The sequence below is a fragment of the Amblyraja radiata genome, chromosome 2, assembly GCF_010909765.2.
Source record: "Amblyraja radiata isolate CabotCenter1 chromosome 2, sAmbRad1.1.pri, whole genome shotgun sequence".
Classification (NCBI taxonomy): Eukaryota; Metazoa; Chordata; class Chondrichthyes; order Rajiformes; family Rajidae; genus Amblyraja; species Amblyraja radiata.
This window is the reverse complement of record NC_045957.1, coordinates 106,450,803-106,473,039: the sequence shown is the minus strand read 5'-3', so window position 1 is coordinate 106,473,039 and position 22,237 is coordinate 106,450,803. Positions and strand designations below refer to the sequence as shown.

Genomic DNA, 22,237 nt, shown 5'->3' with positions numbered 1-22,237 from the left:
CAATTCTTAAATTCTGCCTTCTCGATCTCGCTTTCAAGTCCAAGCATTTGTCAGTCATTTTAGCAAGTTGCCCCCCAGCAGATTCTTGTGCCTTTCTCAGTCTCTTTATCTCCTTAGACATCTCACTTATTGCAGCATCCATTTCTTCCATAATTGTCATACTTTTGAGTGGTCTTGAGAATAGAATCAAACTTCTCATTGCAGACTCTTTCAACCCGCTTGATTTCTGAAGTTAACGCCTCCTCAACTTCTTTAACACGTTTCTTTAGAGTAGCAAATTGCTCAATCACTTCATCATTACCATGTTTAATTTTTAGAGACAGATTTTTCTCCAGTGTGACGTTTCCATCCAGTATCATTTGAGAAATGTCTTTGGTAACTGAAGCTCTTACCGATTGTTCCATTTGTTCCATCTGTTTCTCCTTCGAAGCCATTTCAGAGGGTAACCTTTGAGACTCAGCTTCTTCTTCCGAACTTTCTGCTGCTGTTTGCAGAGTTTTGCCGAGTTCTTTAAGATGGCTTCTTGTAGCAGGTCTCTGAGGAAGATTATTTTTTCTTATTTAAAACTGCCGTTAATCCCCGTTATTTTGCGGCGATTTCTGATGACGTCACTTACTCGACGTCAGATAGCTCCAGTGAGTATTTTTAAATTGATCCTGTCTTCCAAAACGGCTTTTTCACGATTTTAACGGGAGTGGAGCTCAATGGAGCGCCCTTACTGCTCCATGGCGCCATCGGAAGTCCCTGTTTCGATTTAATGAGTTAATTAGATACTTAGTACTACTTTTTATTTTATTTCTAATTACTTCTAAGTTGCAATCCATCGCCTTAGTAATTATTGAAATATACAAATGATTTTTTATTTTAACAGTGATATTTTTTGATATTTAATTTTTCTGCAGTTTTGCCTGTGACTTTAACATTATTTTCCTAATCACCCTAACTCCCAGAATGCCATTGTGCATGTACAAAGAGTGGGAAACAGTTGTCTTTGAAGGCGTTGTTTTGCATGGTGCCACAGCAGTTAGTATTGCTGCCTTGCAGCTTCAGTGACCTGAGTTAACGCCGACCCCCCAATGCCATCTGTGAAGAGTTTGCACATTCTATGGTCCTCGGGTTTCCTCACAGGTTCTTAAGATGCTGTTGGGTTATAAGGATATTGGTTGAACGCAGGCAAATGGAACTAGCATATTGCTCATCCTTGACAAGTTGGACTGAAGGGCATGTTTTCGAGCCGTATGTCTTTTTGATTCTCCCTTTTGACTAGATGGAATATCCAAGTGGATCCAGACTCTTTAAGATCATTTCTGGTTCAAGTTTGTGTTTTTTTCCACTCAGCTGTGGTTTTGGAGTTTACCAATGAGGTAGTAAAATGGAGACACAAGGAACTGCTGATGTTGAAATCCTGTGCAAAATACAAAGCACTAGAGCAATTCAGTGCATCAGGAAGCATGTATGGATGGAATAGATAGGCTTTGTTTCAGATCAGGACCCTTATGTTCCTATCTGTTCCGTCTACGGGTGCTGCCTGACCCGCTGAGTTACTCCAATGCCTTGTACAATTTTAACATTACATGAATGACCCAATTCTGGTCTCACTTCTCTAATCCATTTAGTTTCCTTCTGCCTCCAAATTATATGAGCATGTTAGATTATTGCTAAAATAGAACATTGGGCCAGTAGCTCCAAAAATATTTAGAAAATACTGCTTGCCCTATCTGTGGAATAGTCCGTTGTTCTCACATTAAACCAGAGAATGCACTAAATCAAATTGGAAGCCGGCTATCCTGGATCCTGATGGACTAAGTAGAAAAAGAAGAAGAATTGACGGTAATAGGACAACTTACCACAAATTCATATAACCATATAACCATAAAACAATTACAGCACGGAAACATGCCATCTCAGCCCTTCTAGTCTGTGCAGAACACTTACTCTCACCTAGTCCCATCTACCTGCACTCAGACCATAACTCTCCATTCCTTTCCCGTCCATATAGCTATCCAATTTATTTTTAAATAACAAAATTGAACCTGCCTCCACCACTTCCACCAGAAGCTCATTCCACACAGCTACCACTCTCTGAGTAAAGAAGTTCCCCCTCATGTTACCCCTAAACTTTTGTCCCTTAATTCTCAAATCATGTCCTCTTGTTTGAATCTTCCCTACTCTCAATGGAAAAAGCTTATCCACGTCAACCCTGTATATCCCTCTCATAATTTTAAAGAACTATCAAGACCCCCTTTAACCTGTGTTCCAAAGAATAAAGACCTATCTTGTTCAACCTTTCTCTGTAACTTAGGTGCTGAAACCCAGGCAACATTCTAGTAAATCTCCTCTGTACTCTCTCTATTTTGTTGACATCTTTCCTATAATTTGGCGACCGGAATTGTACACCATATTCCAGAATTGGCCTCACCAATGCCTTGTACAATTTTAACATTACATCCCAACTTCTATACTCAAGGCTCTGATTTATAAAGGCCAGCAAACCAAAAGCTTTCTTTACCACCCTATCTACATGAGATTCCACCTTCAGGGAACTATGCACAGTTATTCCTAGGTCCCTCTGTTCTACTGCATTCCTCAATTCGCTACCATTTACCATGTACGTCCTATTTTGATTTGTCCTACCAAGATGTAGCACCTCACACTTATCAGCACCTCACATTTATCAGCATCAAACTCCATCTGCCATCTTTCAGCCCACTCTTCCAAATGGCATAAATTTCTCTGTAGACTTTGAAAATATACTTCATTATCCACAACACCACCTATCTTAGTATCATCTGCATACTTACTAATCCAATTTACCACACCTACATCCAGATCATTGATGTATATGACAAACAACAGTGGACCCAACACAGATCCCTGAGGCACCCCACTAGTCACCGGCCTCCAACCTGACAAACAGTTATCCACCATTACTCTCTGGTATCTCCCATTCAGCCACATATATGTTGCAGTATTGACCAACTCAGAAAAATATGCTTTTCCACGCCACATGCCCTAGTGATAAATTCAGGATTTTCCCTGGAACTTTGGAGGTTGAGACTTAATAGAAGTACATACAATTATGAGAGGTATAGATAGGTTTTCCCAGGATATAAATGTCTCATTGAAGGTGGCAGCACAAGTAGATAGGGTTGTAAAGAAGGCATATATATAGGATGGAACTGCAGATGCTGGTTTACACTAAAGATAGACAACATGCTGGAGTAACTTGGCGGGACAGGCAGCATCTCTGGATGAAAGAAATGGGTGATGTTTCGGGTCAAGGCCCTTCTTCAAAATGAGTCAGCAGAGAAGGAGACATAGAGATATGCAAAGGTGAGGTGTGAAAATAAGCTATTTACAATATATATTAATGATTTAGATAAAGGGATTACAAGTAACAGTCGCAAATTTGCAGATGGGTGGCAGTGTGAACTGTGAGGAGGATGCTATGAGAATGCAGGGTGGCGGACAGGTTGGGTGAGTGGGCAGATGCATGCAGATGCAGTTTAATGTGGATAAATGTGAGGTTATCCACTTTGGTAGCAAAAACAGGAAGGCAGATTATTATCTAAATGGTGTCAAATTGGGAAAAGGGGAAGTACAACGGGATCAGGGGGGTCTTTGTTCATCAGTCAATGAAAGTAAGCATGCAGGTGCAACAGGCAGTGGAAGAAAGCGAATGGCATGTTGACCTTCATAACAAGAGGAGTTAATTATAGGAGCAAAGAGGTCCTTCTGCAGTTGTATGGGGCCCTAGTGAGACCACGCCTGGAGTATTGTGTGCAGTGGCGGACTGGCCAGGGTGTCAGCTTGCCCGATGGCAAGTGGCCCCCCTATATAATGTGGGCACCTGATGAAGTGGGCCCCCTTTGTCTCCTGGCAACCAATATTTTTAGACCCAGTCCGCCACTGATTGTGTGCAGTATTGGTCTCCAAATTTGAGGAAGGACATTCTTGCTATTGAGGGAGTGCAGCGAAGGGTCACAAAGTTAATTCGCGAGATGGTGGGACTGTCATATGCTGAAAGAATGGAGCGGCTGGGCTTATATACTCTGGAATTTAGAAAGATGAGAGGAAATCTTATTGAAACATATGATATAAGGTTATTAAGGGTTTGGATGGGTAAGAGGCAGGAAACATGTTCTCGATGTTGGGGGAGTCCAGAACCAGAGGCCACAGTTTAAGAATAAGGGGTAAGCTATTTAGAACGGAGATGGGGAAACAGTTTTTCACACAGTTGTGAGTCTGTGGAATTCTCTGCCTCAGAGGGCGGTGAAGGTCGGTTTTCTGGATACGTTCAAGAGAGAGCTAAATTGGGCTCTTCAAGATAACGGAGTCAGGGGATATGGGGAGAAGGCAGGAACGGGATACTGATTGTGGATGATCAGCCATGATCACATTGAAAGGCGGTGCTGGCTCGAAGGGCTGAATGGCCTACTCCTGCACCTATGGCCTACTCCTGCGCCTACACCTGAGAGATCAAAGGGGACAGAGATCAAGGAAAATGTAGAATGGTTGATTGTCAGCTGAGGGGAAGGTGACAACGTGGCAAACAATCTGTAAAATTTAATCAGAAGGACAGTGAAACTAGTTGGAGAATTCAGATGGGGAGGGGTGGAGAGAGAGGGAAAGCAAGGATTACTTGAAGTTAGAGAATTCCATATTCATACCGCTGGGATGTAATAATAATAATAATGATATCTTTTATTGTCATTGCACATAAGTGCAACGAGATTTGGATATGCAGCTTCCATCCGACATCATAACTTAAGTAACTACTAAAATTTAGGTTTAGATGTTTAGAAGCTGCCCAAGCAAAATATGAGGTGTTCCTTCAATTTGCATTGGGCATCACTCTGACAGCGGAGGAGGCCCAGAACAGGAAGGTCAGGAATGGGAGGGGGAGTAAAGTGTTTAGCAACCGGGAGATCATGTAGGTCTAGGTGGACTGAGCGGAGGTGCTCAGCAAAACGATCGCCGAGCCTGCGCTTAGTCTCGCCGATATATAGGAGTCCACGCGTGGAACAGCAGATACAGTAAATGAGGCTGGAGGAGGTGCAAGTGAACCTCTGCCTCACCTGAAAGACTGTCTGGGTCCTTGGACAGAGGCGAGGGTAGAGGTATAAGGACATATGTTGCAGGGGGTAGTACTTGGGGAGGGGACAGTTTGGGGTGGAAGGGATGAGCGGAGGAAACGGTCATTGCGGAAAGCGGAAAAGGGTGGAAATGGGAAGATGTGGCTAGTGGTGGGATCCCGTTGGAGGTGGGGAAAGGTGGAGGATTATGTGCTGTAAGCAACGGCTGATGGGGTGAAAGGTGAGGACTTGGGGGACTGTCCCTGTTGCGCATATGGTATGCATGCCTTCATAACTAGGGGCATTCAATACAGTAGTCAGGAAGTCATGATACAGCTCTGAGGACTGATTAAGCCGCATTTCGAGTATTGCAAGTATTTAAGAGACTTTTGGATAGGTACAGGGAATAGAGGGATATGGATCATGTGCAGGCAGATGAGATCAGTTTAACTTGGTATCATGTACGGACAAACATTGTGGGCCAAAGGGCCGTTCCTGTGCTGTACTGTTATATGTTCTATGGTTGAGACTGGGATTTGGAAGCCCACTTCTGAAAAATCTGCTGTTATGATACAATGATACAATTTATTTGTTGTCATTTGAACCTCATTCAGGTTCAAACGAGATTTGTTTTCTGCAGTCATGCAAACAAGTAGAAGAACCAAGCCACAACACAATTTACACAAACATCCATCGCAGCGAATCTCCTCACTGTGATGGAAGGCAAAGTCTTATCTCTCCCCTGCATTCCCCATTCTCCTCCCGATGTCAGAGTCAAAGCCCTCGGCGGACGATGGTAAATAAGTCACGCGGCCATTAAAGCCGCGCTGGGCGATGCAAGGCCACACTCCGGGTCTGGATGTTTGAGCCCCCGGCGGGCACTAGCAAGTCCCGCGGCCATTTAAAGCCGCGCCGGGCGATGTAAGGCCTCCCTCCAGGTCATCCTCAACCCCGCAACTCGGGCGGGAGAAGTCGCTGTTGCGGAAGCCCCGAAAAGCGGTCTCTCACCAGGGACCTGCGGGCTCCCGGTGTTACCGTCCACCAGACCTGCAGCTGGAGTCTCCAAATCTCCGGGGTCGGGCCGCAGCACCACAGCTCCTCCCGCTCCGAACTCGGTCCACTCCATGATGGTAAGTCCGCAGGCTCCGCGACTGGTGCCCTAGGTTGTTCCGGTTGGAGGCCACTCCATGGTACTAGGCCCCAACGACAACGGAGACCCGACAGAGAAAAGGTCGGGTCCTCCGTACAGGGAAAATATTTGAAAAGTTTCCCCCACACCCTACCCCCCGACCCCCGTCCCCCGCCCCCCACACACATACCCAGTTAAAAAAAAACCACTATAACTCACTCAAGCGAGACATAAAATAATAAAAGACAGACGGACTGCAGAGGCCGCTTATTGTGTTGTAGGCAATTCCATTTATGCCGCATTATTTAACCATTGTTTTCTTCATCTTCACCAGATTGCTACAGAGGCAGTTGAAAACATTCGAACTGTTGTAGCTCTAACAAGAGAGAAAAAATTTGAACAAATGTACAAAAGTAGCATGGCTATTCCATACAGGTAACAGGAGACCATTGATATTTGGTTGATGGTATAAAGGGGTCCTTATTAGCCAGAAGAATAAAGCAGAATGTTAAAAAATATTTTTAACCCAATATGTTATTGCTGCTTGGATCCTTTATTTGACAATTGAGCCATGAATAGCGACATAATTTAAAGTGGATTTGGATAATGATTTGAAAAATAATTTTGAAGGGGAAAAGGGACAGGGTGGTGCTTCAGTTTTGATACTGAGCTGATAATCCACATATAGCCCCAAATGGTACGCAGACTGCTGAGCTACAGTAGGATAAGGGGGTAGCCTTGAGAAATCTCAATATTGATTTATTTGAATGGTTGACTACTGGGCAGGATCTAAGCCTTTAGACTTTAGAGATACAGCATGGAAACAGGGTTTTCAGCCCTCCGGGCCCAGCACCGACCAGCGATCACCCCGTACGCTTGCACTATCCTTCCTGCACACTAGGGACAATTTTTGTTAATTTGCAGAAGCCAATTAACCTACAAACCTGTACGACTTTGGAGTGTGGGAGGAAACCGAAGCACTTGTAGAAGACACACATGGTTACAAGGAGAACTAACAATATCCGTACAGAGAACACCCATTCAGGATTGAACCAGGGTCTTTAACGCTGTAAGGTAGCAGCACTACCACTGCACTGTGCTGTTCTTGTGTCAAGAATGAGTTGGGTATACAGTCAGGGCTGCCAACATTGGGTGAAAGTTGAGAGTGGGAAATTGCGATGGAGCGTAGCGACCAAGGAGGGGGCGGTGTCCCCTCTCGCACGGTTGGGAGCTTTTGCATTTCTCAGCTTTAAATTGTGCAATCTGGTGCATACTGTAGCGATTCTTTTAACTTACACTTGAATGCAACATTTATGCTTCAAATTCCTTGACCTGACTATCTCCATTGCAGGTGATAGACTTCTGACCAACATCCATCGGCTCTAGAGAGCGGCGTCTTGGTGGGGGAGGCGCGGTTCACGGGGTCGTTATCTGAGTTATTTAAGGCCGGGCAATGCCCGTGGCAGCTGAGGAGTAGGGAGCTGTATACAGAAGATTAAACACGTCTAGAACACACAACCCTGTGTCCAACTAGGAGTTTTGGCTGGACTCCTGCCAGTCCCCGCCACAATTGATGACCCCAGACGCCCAGGAGTGTAATCCTGGAAGGGAAATTACAAAAAAAAAAAAAAAAATGCATTCTGCCGCTGCCGCCTACAAGGCCAACGCGGGCTCCCTGACGCTGCCTGCATTTTGGTCCTCGCAGCCGAGGGTTTGGTTTCGACAGGCCGAATCCGAATTTCACATCCGCAGTGTTACAGCGGACGAGACACGCTATCACTATGTGGTAAGCGCCCTTGACCAGCAGACGGCCAGTCGGGTCATTCCTTACCTGGATAACCCGCCGGTCGTGGGGAAATACACAGGCCTCAAGGAGCTGTTGCTCCGGATCTACAGGCCGAGCCTGTCAAGTCCTTAACATGGGCGGGCTCGGTGACCGGCCCTCATGAGCGAGATGCTAACGCTCATGGGTGATCACCTGCCCTGCCCACTCTTTGAATTCACCTGCCTGCAGCAGTTGTCACGAGACCTCCGTCAGCAGCTTGTGGAGGGGAGCTTTGAAGATCCCATCCAGCTAGCAGCCCGTGCTGATGAGCTGTGGATCTCTGACCAGCAGCAGGTGGGCGCGCTGGATAACCTGGAGCAGCTGGAATCTCCAGAATCACTGGACCGGATTGATTCAATGACCAGGCTGGGCCAGTAACCCAGGACCACGACCTGGCAGGCCCAGAGACCCAGGACCACGCCCACAAGAGGGCCACAGGAGCCACAAACAAGACAAGTGGCACAGGAGAGGAGGATGGCTGAGCAGGACCCATAAGATCCAAGGCCAGCCATGTTCGTTTCCGGGAAACGGCAGTGCCGGCCACCGAGAGTCACTGCGGTGGCCGGCAGGGTCCATCGACTGTATGTCTGGGATCGGCGCTCGGGGCTCAGATTCATGGTGGATACGGGGGCGGAGGTCAGCGTATTGCCCCCATCTGGACTCGACCTTCGTGCTGGTAAGAGGGGCCCCCCATTAACTGCTGCGAATGGCAGTTCAATCCACACACATGGTGTCCGGACGGTTCCTGTCATTTACAGCGCGTTCCATTTCACCTGGCATTTCATCATCGCGGACGTGGCCCAGCCCCCGCTGGGCGCAGATTTCTTGCGGGCACAGTCGCTCCTCGTGGACGTGACGGGCCAACGTCTCATCCACGCGTCAACTTTTGAGAAGGTCTCCTTGCGTTCCACTGCGCCCACAGTGCCGGTCAGCAACCCTGTAGCGACGGTGGACAATGTCTACGCCCAGGTACTGGCTGATTTCTGGGACATTGTCACCCCTAAGTTCGGCTCAGCCAGCCTGAGGCACGGTGTCATGCACCATATTCTGACATCGGGTCCACCGCTCCACACTCGCCCTTGGCTCAATGCAGACAAACTCATCATGGCAAAGGCGTATGGAGGCCATGGGTATCGTTCGGCGCTCCAACAGCCCATGGGCTTCCCCGCTGCACATGGTGCCGAAGCAGTTGGAGGCCGATCGGGGACTACCGCCGCCTTAACGAGGCTACGACCGCTGACCGTTACCCTATTCCCCACATACAGGACTTCTCAACCCATCTGGCCGGGGCTAGGTTCTTCTCTAAGATCGACCTGCTGCTGATGGGTCCCAGGAACCCCCGTCATCGGTGCTGATCCGCTTGCGGGAGTGGGTCTGCGCCCTATCTCCCATCCCAATGTTGCGTCATGGAGTGGCCTCTTCCCATGTGCCACTGATGGGCTGCCCGTACGTTTTTCTTCGCCGTGATTCCCACAAGTCACCCTTGCAGTGCCCGTATGAAGGTCCCTTTCGCGTGCTGCGGCACAAGCCTACTACATTTGATTTGGACATGGGAGGCTGGCGTGAAACGGTGCCTGTGGCTCGTTTGAAACCGGCCCGTTTGGACCTGAGCGAGCCAGTCCATGTGGCTCAACCGCCCCGTCGCGGGCGTCCACCGTCCCATGAATATGAATAAAGTTCCTAATTACATTCCACAGTAGAGCCAGGCTCTGATCAACAGGTGCAGCACATGAATGACCATAGTATATTCATGTATGGAAATCAGATTAAAATTCATGCCTATATAATTTATATGCATAAATTCATATAATTTATGCATATATATAGAGAAACAAAAACATAGAAACAAGGCAAGAGGAGTCAGACTTCCATCACTGTTCTGCACAAATAAATCAATCAACCTTACCCTTTGACTATAGAAACAAGACGAAAATAATGCCACATATTCAAAAGTATATGGTTCAATGAAATTAAGATATATATGTAAAACATTTATATGGAAACAGGCCCTTCGGCCCACCAAGTCCACACGGACCAGCAATCTGCCATACACCAGTTGTATCCGACACACCAGGGACAATTTACAGAAGCCAATTAACCTACAAACCTGCACTTCTTTCGGATGTGGGAGAAACCAGAAAACCAGAATATCCAGAGAAAACCATGTGGTCATAAGGAGAATGTACAAATACTGTATAGACAGCACCCGTAGTCAGGAAGCAGGGTGGAAAGAAGTGTAGTCCAGATAGCCATGGGAGTCAGTGGGTTTATAATGGATGTTGGTCAGAAGTCTATCACCTGCAATGGAGATAGTGAGGTCAAGGAATGGTAGGGAAGTGTCAGAAATGGTCCAGGTGTATTTGAGTGCCGGTTGGAAGTTAGTGGTGAAGTGGATGAAGTCAGTCAGTTGTGTGCGGGTGCAGGAGGTGGCACCAAAGCAGTCGTCGATGTAGCGGAGGTAGAGGTCGGTGATGGAGCCCTGGTATGTATCGAACAAGGATTGCTCTCCAGTCATTGTGTTTTATGGCTGGTTTTCAACCTCTTCAGTCTGAAGGTCTCGACCCGAAACATCACCTATTCTTTCTCTCCAGAGATGCTGCCTGTCCTGCTGAGTTATTCCAGTTTTTAGTGTCTATCTTCAGTTTAAACCACCATCTGCAGTTCCTTCCTACACTTGTTGTTAAGCGAAACAGGTCCTATTCTCATAATATTATTCACTTCAACTACTCTTTTCTTCACCTCCATTGCTGCAGAGAATACAATCCCGGTTACCAAATCTTTCTTCAAAGTGAAAAAAAAATTCCAGCCCTGCCAATATGTTCATAAATCGCCTCTGGATCCTCTCCAGAGCAATTGCACCCTTCTGCAGTGTGTCATAGTCTTACAGCATGGAAACAGGCCCTTCATCCCAACTGGTCCATGCGGATCAAGATGCCCCATCTAAACTAGTCCCATTTATCAGCATTTGGCCCATATCCTTTTAAACCTAGTGTGTGTAAGGGTGTGTGTGAAAGTGTGCGTCAGTGAAGCGGCGAAAACAGCCGGAGTGAGCGGAGACCTGGCAATGTCCGGGGAGCATTTCCCTCTCTTCCCCGAGAATGCGGGCCGGCCCAGGTGCTCTGTGTCCAGCTGGGGTCCGGGGGAGGTGAGGGTCAGTTGCCCGGGGGAGGTGAGGGACAGTGACCCGGGGGTAGGGCATCGGAGCAAAGCCTTAGCCCGAGATTCATCCCCGCGGCTCCGGAGGCGGCACCGACACCCCCACTCACCCGGTTTGCTCCGGGCCGGGGTTAAAACTCCATGCAGTGTGGACAGAGCAGACACAGAGAGAGCCGCCGGAGGTGAGGGTGGGAGATGTGAGCGGTGCCTTGAGGGGGGGGGGGGGGGGGTGGTCGGTTCTGGGACCACCGCCGTATCTCACTTATCCCACCATCTATACGGAAATTTGAATGCGGGTGAGGCAGCATCTATAGAGCGGTAGATAAAAATGCTGGTGAAATGCTTCAGTCTGAAGAAGAGTCAAATTCAGACATAGATGATGCCTCACCCACTGAGTTTCTCCAGGATTTTTGTCTACATTGCCATTTTAAATAGTGTACGATGGGCTTAAGCCAAATTGCTCGTTCTTTAGGGGAACCTGCTGGCAGAAAACTATTCTCATTGATGAGTGTGGCTTTATTTATTTATATGTGTTTAAATTTTGAGCGTGAGAACTTCTGTCATCACCGTGAGAGCGTGAGCATTTCGTCAAATGCGTGATTCTCACGCTCAATGCATGACAGTTGGCAGCCCTAATACAGTTGTGTGTAGGGCACTGATTTGTAGGGTCCCAGGGGCTGTAATTATACAGGGCCTCCGTGAGTTCACACCTGGAGTATAGTGTCCTGTTTTTTTACTCCTTATCCATGAAAGGCTGTACTTGGACGAGACGGGATGCAAGAAAGATTCACTCGACTGGTTCCAGGGATGGCAGGTTTGCTGTTTGAGGAGTGATTGAGAAAACTGGGATGGTATTCTAGAGAGTTTAAAAGAATCTAATAGAAACATACAAAATTCCAAAAGGGCATACTTCAGGATGCCGGGAAGATGTTTCCCCTGGCTGAGGAGTCTAGCAAGGGACATTGCTTGAGAACACAGTTTAAACTAACCAGCATTGAGAAGGGGAGCAATTACTTCACTCAGTGGATGGCGAGTCTTTGGGATTCTCTATCCTGGAGGCTCTGCGTAGTCTCAGTAATTATATTAGTTCAAAACGCACATTGATGGCATTCTGGACATCAAGGGAATCAAGAAACATGGGGATAGTGACACAAAATAGCACTGGGGTAGTAGATCAGGTAGTAGATCACTGAGGGGCAGCACAGTGGCACAGCTGTAGTTGCTGCCCTACAGCGCCAGAGACCCGGGTGCTGTCTTTGTGGAATTTGTACTTTATTTCTGTGACAGTGTTTTTTTCCGGAAGCTCGGGTTTCCTCCACTCCAAAGACGTACAGGATGGTAGGTCAATTGCCTCTGTTAATAAATTTCATAACTGTGTGGGGTTTCTCTGAGATCTTCGGTTTTCTCCAACACTCCAAAGACATACAGGTTTGTAGGTGTAGATGATATATGCATGTGACCCTTAATATAGTAACCTCATCACTACTAACCACTCCCCATATCACAAGTATAATTACAACCTCCCCACCCACATATCGCTCTCTAGTTTCCGTGACAGACCACGTACAGCTAGTGCTCTCTGTAATGCCACAGTATGAATAAAAGAAGTAAAGTCACAGTGTGTTGACAGCATTTCTTTACATGGTGTCAAATCTCTTACCCTTGCGCCTCATGTTTATCGGTTGTTTCTTTAATTTTGCCCCAGTTTTCTGTTACCCCCTCTTTTTTCCTCGTTATGGCCACTTCTTGCCGCAAACCCGATGTGCTCGTTTTCGATGCAGACATTGCCCATCGATGGGACGTCTTTAGACGTGACTTCGACCACTATGTCACAATCGCTCATCCTGCCGCTACTCCTGCCGTCCAAGCTTCTCTACTCCTTAACCTGGCTGGTCCCGATGCCCTGGCTCAGTCAGACTTCTTCGTCTACGCTGCGGGTGAATCTGTTCGGGACCCGGTATGTTTATTGGCTAAGTTTACCGCGATTTGCGACATTCCGACTAATTGCATTTTAGAACTTTGCAAACTGTTCGGGTGGCGTCAGCACCCTGGTGAATCTGCTGAGAACTATGTTGCTGCGCTGCGACACCTGGCCAGACGGTGCCGCCTTGAGACGCTGACCCCCGAGGAGCTGACCAGGGACCTTCTGGTTTACGGTCTCCGCGATGAAAAGCTAAGGGCTGAACTTTTGCGCAAGCCCGACCTGTCTTTTAACGAGGCTATGCATGCCTGCCGTTTAGCCGAAGCCGTCACTTCGGCAGTGTCTCCGGCTGATCAGGACATTAACTTTGCCAGCGTTACCCGCCCTTGGCAGAACCCTACCCCGCCACGACCCCCGAGGTCTGGCACTGCTCCCGGGGGACGTACCCAGCTAAGGTGCCCCAATTGTAACTTTGCCACTCATCAGTACAATGTATGCCCTGCTTTGGGCAAAACGTGCAATCACTGCAAGAAACTAAACCATTTTTCTGCTGCCTGCCGTTCCCGTGGGAAGCCTCCTGCTGCTCCAAGGCGTATGTTAAACAACTTGGAGCAAACTGTTAACGAGCTCGGTTCCCAGTACCATCTCAACAAACTCCCTGTATCTGAATCTGGGTCCTCTCAGGGGGAGACCAGCATTTTTTCTGTGTTGGATGCACCTGCAGTGATAACAGACCCTTCAGTTCGTGTAACTGTGAACAACTCGACCTTCACCGCTAAGTTAGATACCGGAGCTGTTGCGAATGTTATGTCAACAATCCTCTTCAATAAGATTAGGTCTAATGAGCAAGTTACTTCTGATCGCTCCACTTTGCACGCATACGGGGGAGGGGTTCTTGTTCCTGTGGGAAAGGCAACTCTGCGCTGCAAGATACTGGAGACCTCTCGGCCCCTCACTTTCTATCTTCTCGATTCCAACTGCATTACCCTGTTGGGCAACCAAGCATGCCAGGACCTGGGCCTGGTCTCCTTCCACCGTGACATCCACAAGGTGCAGGCCCTAATGGACCCGTTGGCTGAATATCCTGACCGCTTTGATGACGAGCTGGGCAAGCTGCCCTACAACTACAAGATTGTCCTCGACCGCAATGTCGAGCCAGTGGTCCGTGCGCCACACCGTGTCTCCTTCGCCATGAAGGAAAAAGTAGAATCGACGCTGCACAGCATGGTAAAAATGGGCATCCTAAAGGCGGTCAGCGAACCCACCAAGTGGGTCTCCACCATGGTTGTTGCCGCAAAAAAGGACAAAAGCGAAATACGCGTTTGCATCAACCCCAAAGACCTAAACCTTGCCATCAAACGCCCGCACTACCCCATGAGAACAGTAGAGGACGTCGCTGCACAGGTTGGTCCGGCCACAATCTTTTCTGTCCTCGATGCCAAGAGCTCCTTCTGGCAGATACCGCTTGACGAGCATTCCTCCAACCTGACAACTTTCAGCACCCCCTTCGGCAGATTTAAGTTCCTCCGAATGCCATTCGGAATCAACTCTGCCAGCGAGGTGTTCCAACGGACAATGAAGCAACTGTTTGCCGGTCTACCGTGTGCCATCATCGTTGACGACATCCTGAAACTCAACCCCAAGAAGTGCCGATTCCGCGTCCCCGAGGTCACATATGTTCGACATGTATTCACAGCCTCGGGGCTGAAACCCGACCCACAGAAAATGGCTGCCATCTCCGAGATGTCATCACCCACTGATGTGCCCAGCCTGCAACGTTTCCTGGGCATGGTAAACTACCTGGGGAAGTTCATCCCCGACCTCAGCGAGCTGAGTGCACCCCTGAGGGATTTGATAAAGAAGGACACGGCCTGGGCTTGGTCCCCTCAACACCAAAAAGCCTTCGACATTCTTAAGTCCAAGCTGATCAGTACCCCCACACTTAAATTTTTTGACCTGCAACGTCCCATTATTATCACCTGCGACGCCTCTCAGTTCGGGCTCGGTGCCGCTTGTCTACAGCTCCATGACGGCCTGCAACTGCCAGTCTCCTACGCGTCCCGTACCATGACCCTTGCCGAACAGCACTACGCACAGATCGAGAAGGAGCTACTGGCCGTGGTGTTTGCATGCTCCAAATTCAAGGACTATATACTCTGCAACACTTTCACCATTGAAACAGATCACCAGCCGCTTGTCACCATCCTCAACAAGTCGATCCATGTTGCCTCATCCCGACTGCAGCGCATGATGCTGCAACTCCAGCGTTTCACTTTCAACGTCGTTTTCCGAAAAGGCAAAGACATGTTCGTGGCCGACACGCTATCCCGCGCCCCGCTAACATCCACCGATCGCCACCCCTATGAAATGTCTGACCTGATGGTGCTCAATGTCAATATTGTCCCTTCACAGCAGATGAAGTCCCTGGTCGAGCACACTGCCGATGATCCTGCCCTGCAACAGCTTGCTGCCATCATCCAGCAGGGCTGGCCCAACCGTCGTTCCGCTCTGCCGGCTGGCGCGGTGCCCTACTTCCTGATCCGTGATGAGCTCGTACTCCACGACGGCGTGGTCGTGAAAGGACACAAGGTGGTAGTGCCTGCTGCTCTGCACGACCACTATTTTCAGGCCGCTCATAACGGTCATCCTGGGGCCGAAGCCACCTTGTCTCACGCCCAGAGCCAGTTCTACTGGCCTGGTATGGCTCAATACATCCGGGAGAGGGTCTCCTCGTGTTCCACCTGCAACAGCCTCGCCCCCCACCAGCAACGACAGCCGCTTCTGCAGCAGCCTGCACCCGAACTGCCCTGGATGGCGGTTGCCACTGACATTTTCAAGTGGCGAGGCAAACACTTCCTGGTACTTGCCGACTCCTACTCCAACTGGTTCGAGGTAGACCAGCTGCATTCCCTCACCTCTTCGGCCGTTGTCGATAAGCTGCGCCGCCATTTCTCTACCTTTGGCACCCCGGCCAGCCTGCAGTCGGACAACGGCAGCCAATTCACGAGCTCCGAGTTTAGGGCTTTCGCAACCAGCTGGAACTTCCGCCACTTCACCAGCAGCCCTGAGTACCCGCAAAGCAACGGTCTGGCCGAGCGCGCCGTTCGCAGTGCAAAGAACTTACTGGAACAATGTCGTTTGTCCAACTCTGACTTCTTTCTAGCCCTCCTCAACCTTCGCAACATATCCCATGACCCTGCCATGGGCTCCCCTGCTCAGCAGCTCATGTCTCGCAGTACCAGACCTCCGATCCCGGTGGCCCAGTGCTTACTCATCCCCTCTGTCCTCAAGCCCGCTGCTGTTCAGGAGCGCATTGCGTTTAAGTGCGATGTCCAGAAACGTTCCCATGACAAGTCCTGCCGCCCCCTGCCGCGCCTTTTCCCCGGTCAGGTTGTCCGCATGCAGACCCCCACCGGTCACTCCCGGCTCGCTACCGTAGTCGCCTCTGCTGGGTCGCCTCGGTCCTATCTCGTCGACCATGCAGGAACCATCTACCGCCGGTCCCGCCAAAATCTGCGGCTCGTCAACGAGCTGCGACCACCACCCGCAGATCCTTTTGCTCCCCCGCTGCAATTTCAGCCTCCAGGCGATGCTCGGCCCATCGCTCCTCGCATGCCACGGTCTCTACCCTCCCAGCTCTATCCGTCCGCTCCTCCTCCGGTTCACCCTCCCTCGCCTGCCCGCGCGCAGTCCACTGCAAGCCCCACATGCCCTTCTGCCCTTGTCTTCTCCGTCCCCTCCCGGCTCCCCTGTTCCAGTTCGGCCGTCTGCACCTGTTGCCGTACTGCCTCCACTTGTTCCTGCAGGGAGGGGAGATGGCGAGATGCGAACCCGGTCGGGACGTGTTGTCAAGCCGCCTGTCCGCTATGGTGATTTTGCTTAACCATTTCTAGCGCATGAGACGTGGTCGCCCTGTCACTACTTTGTTTGTCTTTCATTTCCAAGGGGAAGGATGTAGATGATATATGCATGTGACCCTTAATATAGTTACCTCATCACTACTAACCACTCCCCATATCACAAGTATAATTACAACCTCCCCACCCACATATCGCTCTCTAGTTTCCGTGACAGACCACGTACAGCTAGTGCTCTCTGTAATGCCACAGTATGAATAAAAGAAGTAAAGTCACAGTGTGTTGACAGCATTTCTTTACAGTAGGTAAATCGGCTTGCAATAAGTGTAAATTGTCCATAGTGTGTAGGGTAGTGTCAATGTGTGGGGATCGATGATCGGTGCGGACTCGGTGGACCGAAGGACCTGTTTCTGCACTGTATCTCGAAACTAAATGAAACTACAGACCTATTCTTCATCCTAATTCTTCTGTTCCAGAATTTACCTATATTTTTTAAGGGAACCATCTGCCTGTTTGAGGGTGTAAGCGTTGGGGCTGCGTGGTGGGGGTGGGATGGATAGGGTTCAGCTGGTTGATAATAACTGCAGTTAACATTATCGTTGATTGAGGGCAGCAGGGATATGGTATGAAATCCCTCCTCTCATGGATCAAATGTATACAGAGCATTAAAATCATTGCCACGCGTTGCTCAACATTGTATATTTCCCCTTTTATGTTTCCAAAGGAACGCCAAAAATAAATCTTTCATTTATGGAGTCACCTTTGGCCTTTCACAGGCAATTATGGCCTTTGCTTATGCAGCATGTTTTCGATTTGGAGCCTGGCTAGTGACACATAACTACATGGGGTTCCAAGACATTTTTCTGTGAGTATAAATTCTTGTTGCATCAACTGTTTCTGTAAGCAAATGAGGCCATTGGCTTGGGTTATTATTGATGTATTTGCTTTAATTATGTGAGGTACTGTAAGGGCCTCTCTATAAAAAATGCAAGAGGAATCCATTTAAGATAATGATGAGGTTTGAAATATTGTGTTTAAGTCTAATCTCTCTATTTGAGAGAAACACTTGTCATAAGGTAGTGTAATAAAGATTCACTAAATTGATTCATTGGATCATGGGTTTATTTTATGAGGAGATATTAAGCAAACTGGGCCTATAGTCTTGGAAGTTTATAAAACTGAGAGATCATCTCAATGAAATGTATCAAGACTTGATAAGCTTGCAGGGTGGATGCAGAGATGATGTTTTCCCTGGCTGCAGTGTCCAGAATCAGGAGTTATAGTCACATATTGAGGTGGCCATTCAGCAGAGAATTGAGAATACATTTCTCCATTTACCCAGTTGTGAATCTTTGAAATTTGCCAGCTGAAAGAGCTGTGTGTCACGATATATATTCTACAAAAGGGAATAGACTTTAGAGATACAGCATGGAAACAGGCCCTTCAGCCCATCGAGTCCAATGCTATAAGGCAGCAACTCTACTGCTGCACCACTGCCGTCCCTGATTTTTAGATGGTTTAAGGGGATCAAAGTATGTGGGTTAGTACGTGGGGTTGAGCTAATGATCTAATAGTGAAGCAGGCATCAGGGATCAAATTACTATCTCCTCCTGTTTCTGCATTATGTTTAAAAAAATCTGTATTTTCAGTATCTTCTAATTTTCCTTGCTTTCTCTTTTCCGCCAAAAATGTCTGACTATCCCATTCTTCAGCTTCTGCAACTTGCTTTCTTGACACTGTCCTTCTCTTTCCAATCTGTACTGTCTGCTTGGTTCCATCTCTTTCCTTGCACAATGGTCTACTGCACAGTTGAATGAAGTGAGGCATCACTGAGAAGACTCACTCAGGTCCTGTCCGGCTACCTGAGTGAGTCCGCTTGTATCTGAGGCTACCGCTTGGATCTGAGCTGAACTCTTGGAACAACGCCATCCGGTAACTGCTGAAGAATCTCATTGTCTATCTGGAAACCAAAACCTTGCCTGCTGCCCCTCCGTTTCTGTACATCGGTATGAGTAATACCTTATTGTTAACTTCATTTCATTTAACTCTCATTTTGTCAATTTCATCTGTAAACTGCAAAGAACAATAGCCTGTTTTATTCATTGTAGCAAAACTAACTGCAAGTGCTGCAAATGTGACAGCAAAACCGAAGATGGCAGAAGCAGTCAGTAGGTTAGGCAGCATCCAATGCTACGTCCAACGCATCAGGTCAAATCCACTCACTTGATACCTTGCGTAGAAAGGAACTGCAGATGCTGGTATATACCAAAGATAGACACAAAGTACTGGAGTCAGGTAGAATCTCTGGAGAAAAAGGATGCGTGACATTTCAGGTCGGGACCCTTCTTTAAACATCAGCCATCCTTTTTCTCCAGCGATGTACCTGACCTGCTGAGTTACTCCAGCATTTTGTCTATCTTCGACTTGATACATTGACTCTCTTTTTCACTTGCTTTTCTACTTTTCTTAGTTCTGCTAAGAATTATTGACCTGAAATGTTTACTCTGTTTAGAGTTTAATGATGCAGCATGGAAACTGGCCTATTGGCCTGAGTTTTGACATGTTCTGGTTTGGGGAAGATTCTTCCAAGTTCTTTTCACAAGATATTTACATCTACTGGTTACACATGACATTAATGAACCTAAACTTAAATCTAGCACACCCATTTAAGTTGGCATTATTTATGAATTGCACAAGAGACTTGATAATTTTTTTAATGGATTATCATTCTGCAGAACTCACATATTTGTAGGGATAATATTGCATGTTTTTAAATCCGATTTATGATTATTGCAGCGTGTTCTCAGCGATAGTATTTGGAGCAATGGCTTTGGGACAAGCCAGCTCGTTTGCACCTGATTATGCCAAGGCTAAAGTATCAGCAGCCCGAATCATCATGTTGATTGAACAAACAGTATCAATAGACAGCTTTAGTGATGCTGGTGATGTTCCCGTAAGTACCTCGCAGTCTTGTAGTTAATGCTCAGTAGTACCGAACATTAAAAAAATGAAGCCTATGAAATGTTAGAATCTCAAATGGCTCAGAAACAGCTGGTGACTAAATGTAGAAACAGTGAGCGTTTGACTCACTGGGCTTGTACTGGCTGAAGTTTGGAAGATTGAGGGGGGACATTGAAACATACAGAATAGCGAAAGGCCTGGATAGTGTGGATGTGGAGAGGATGTTTCCACTCACGGGAGAGTCTAGGACTAGAGGTCATAGCCTCAGAATTAAAGGAAGTTCCTTTAGGAAGGAGATGAGGAATTTCTGCAGTCAGAAGGTGGAGAATCTGTGGAATACTTTACCACAGAAAGTTGTGAAGGTCGTCAGTGGATATTTTTAAGGCAGAGATAGATAAGATTATTGATTAGTTCAGGTGTCAGAGTTTATGGGGAGAAGGTTTCCGGTAGGAGAGAGCGATAGATCAGCCATGATTGAATGGTGGAGTATTGATGGGCCGATTGGCCTAATTCTGGTCCTATCACATGATCTTTAGATCTAAGAACTGCAGGTGCCGGTTAATACACAAAAGGAAAGTGGTGGAGTAACGCAGCAGTCAGGTAGCATCTCTGGAGACCATGGATATGTGATATTTCGGGTCGAGACACTTCTTCAGACCCCTTTTTCAAACTCTTCAGGGTCTGAAGAATGGTCATGACCTGAAATGTTACCTGCCGAGTTATTCCAGCACTTTGTATCTTTTGGTAACTGTATATTTAGCACAAAGCCTTGAAAGACATTTTCATCTGTTGTGAATAATATAGTCAGAAACATTTACCATATTTGTATAGATTATAACATTTACAATTTCCAACTCGGGAACTAATATCTAATTTTGACACAGTTGGCACAATTGAATAGAGAGTGCAAAGGAGCATCTTCCTGGGACTGTGAAGGAGCAGGTGACAATACAACTAAGGCCAGAGATTAGGTATTAAAAGTGTAATTTTGTAATAACAGTTGAAAAGATTCCAGAGCCACATGTGAGCTGTTGCACATGATGGACGTGGATATATGAGAGCATTGAATATAGATCTGAAGAGGGGTCTGGACCCGAAGCTGCACCCATTCCATCTCTCCAGACAATGCTGCCTGTCCTGCTGAGTTACTCCAGCATTTTGTGTCTATAGAATATTAAACCCTTGGCCATGAATATCATTGACATAGCTCTGCACATTCTTGATGTCTTAAACTGAAGGGTTGCCTCCTCTATCTTTAAAGAGCACTGGTGAAGGCCCTCCTTGCTTTATAAAATGGCACATGGCCCAAGTGACAAAATTGTTGACTGGTCCATCTGGAATCCATGTAATTGATGCTTTAATGCTGCTGAACTGTGTTTTCATGAATCATGGAACATTTGGTATTGTCGGCAAGCCCGATATTTATTTCCAGAGATACCGCCAGACTCACTGAGCTACTCCAGCACCTTGTGTCTCACACAGCTGTAGGTCTGCATTCACATATATCCCAGGGTGGGTAAGCATGTGTCATGTTGACAACTGAATGGTTTGCCGAGTCATATGGGAGAGCACAAGAGGCAACCACATCGCCATACAAAGTAATACAAGTAATGAAACATTGGGAATGCTGAATGAGCTGACAGCGTCCAGTATGGAGAACAATATAAGAGTGACATATACTTTGAGTTCTAACTGTTGATGGACACCTGTATATTTGATATCTTCACAAAGTTATTTGCGAACATGTTTAAAAAAGTTAAAATGGTACTAAAATGTCATGGATCTGATTATTTTTTAAGAGCACATTTGAAGGAATGGTCAAGTTTGAAGATGTTGCCTTTAACTATCCCACTCGCCCGGATGTGCCTGTGTTGCAAGGTTTAACAATCGCAGTTGCGAAAGGACAAACCTTGGCTCTAGTGGGAAGTAGTGGATGTGGGAAAAGCACCACCGTGCTGCTGCTGGAGAGGTACTATGACCCACAAAATGGAAAAGTGGTAAGTGACTTACTCCCTTTTGATAGGATCAGAAATCAGTGGGGGTGTTGTTGTATTCAAATAATCACCGACTGTCTATTTCACCATGCGTGTTGCATGTTCTTCTGGATTTTCATTAGAATGATGGTACATTCACAGGCTGTTTTGTTCATAAGTTCATGTTATGGGAGCAGAATTGGGTCTTTGGCCCATCAAATCTACTCTGCCATCTACTCAAATGGAGGAGGAGCCATCTTGGTGAACGGCTGCTAGCCAGCAGCCGTCCGTCTTAAATTCGTTTTTTTTAATAGTTTTTAGTGAGTCCTGTTTTTTTGTT

General features: G+C 47.3%; 1 protein-coding gene across 1 annotated transcript in view; it reads left to right on the top strand.

The window, feature by feature from the left end:
- The window catches only part of LOC116985242 (ATP-dependent translocase ABCB1-like), a 172,758-nt gene that overhangs the window by 138,079 nt on the left and 12,442 nt on the right, over positions 1-22,237 (top strand). Inside the window, exons 21-24 of the mRNA XM_033039890.1 lie at positions 6,539-6,639; positions 17,688-17,828; positions 19,760-19,916; positions 21,724-21,921. Of these exons, the coding sequence (XP_032895781.1) occupies positions 6,539-6,639; positions 17,688-17,828; positions 19,760-19,916; positions 21,724-21,921 (597 nt within the window). The remainder of the gene's footprint in view (positions 1-6,538; positions 6,640-17,687; positions 17,829-19,759; positions 19,917-21,723; positions 21,922-22,237) is intronic.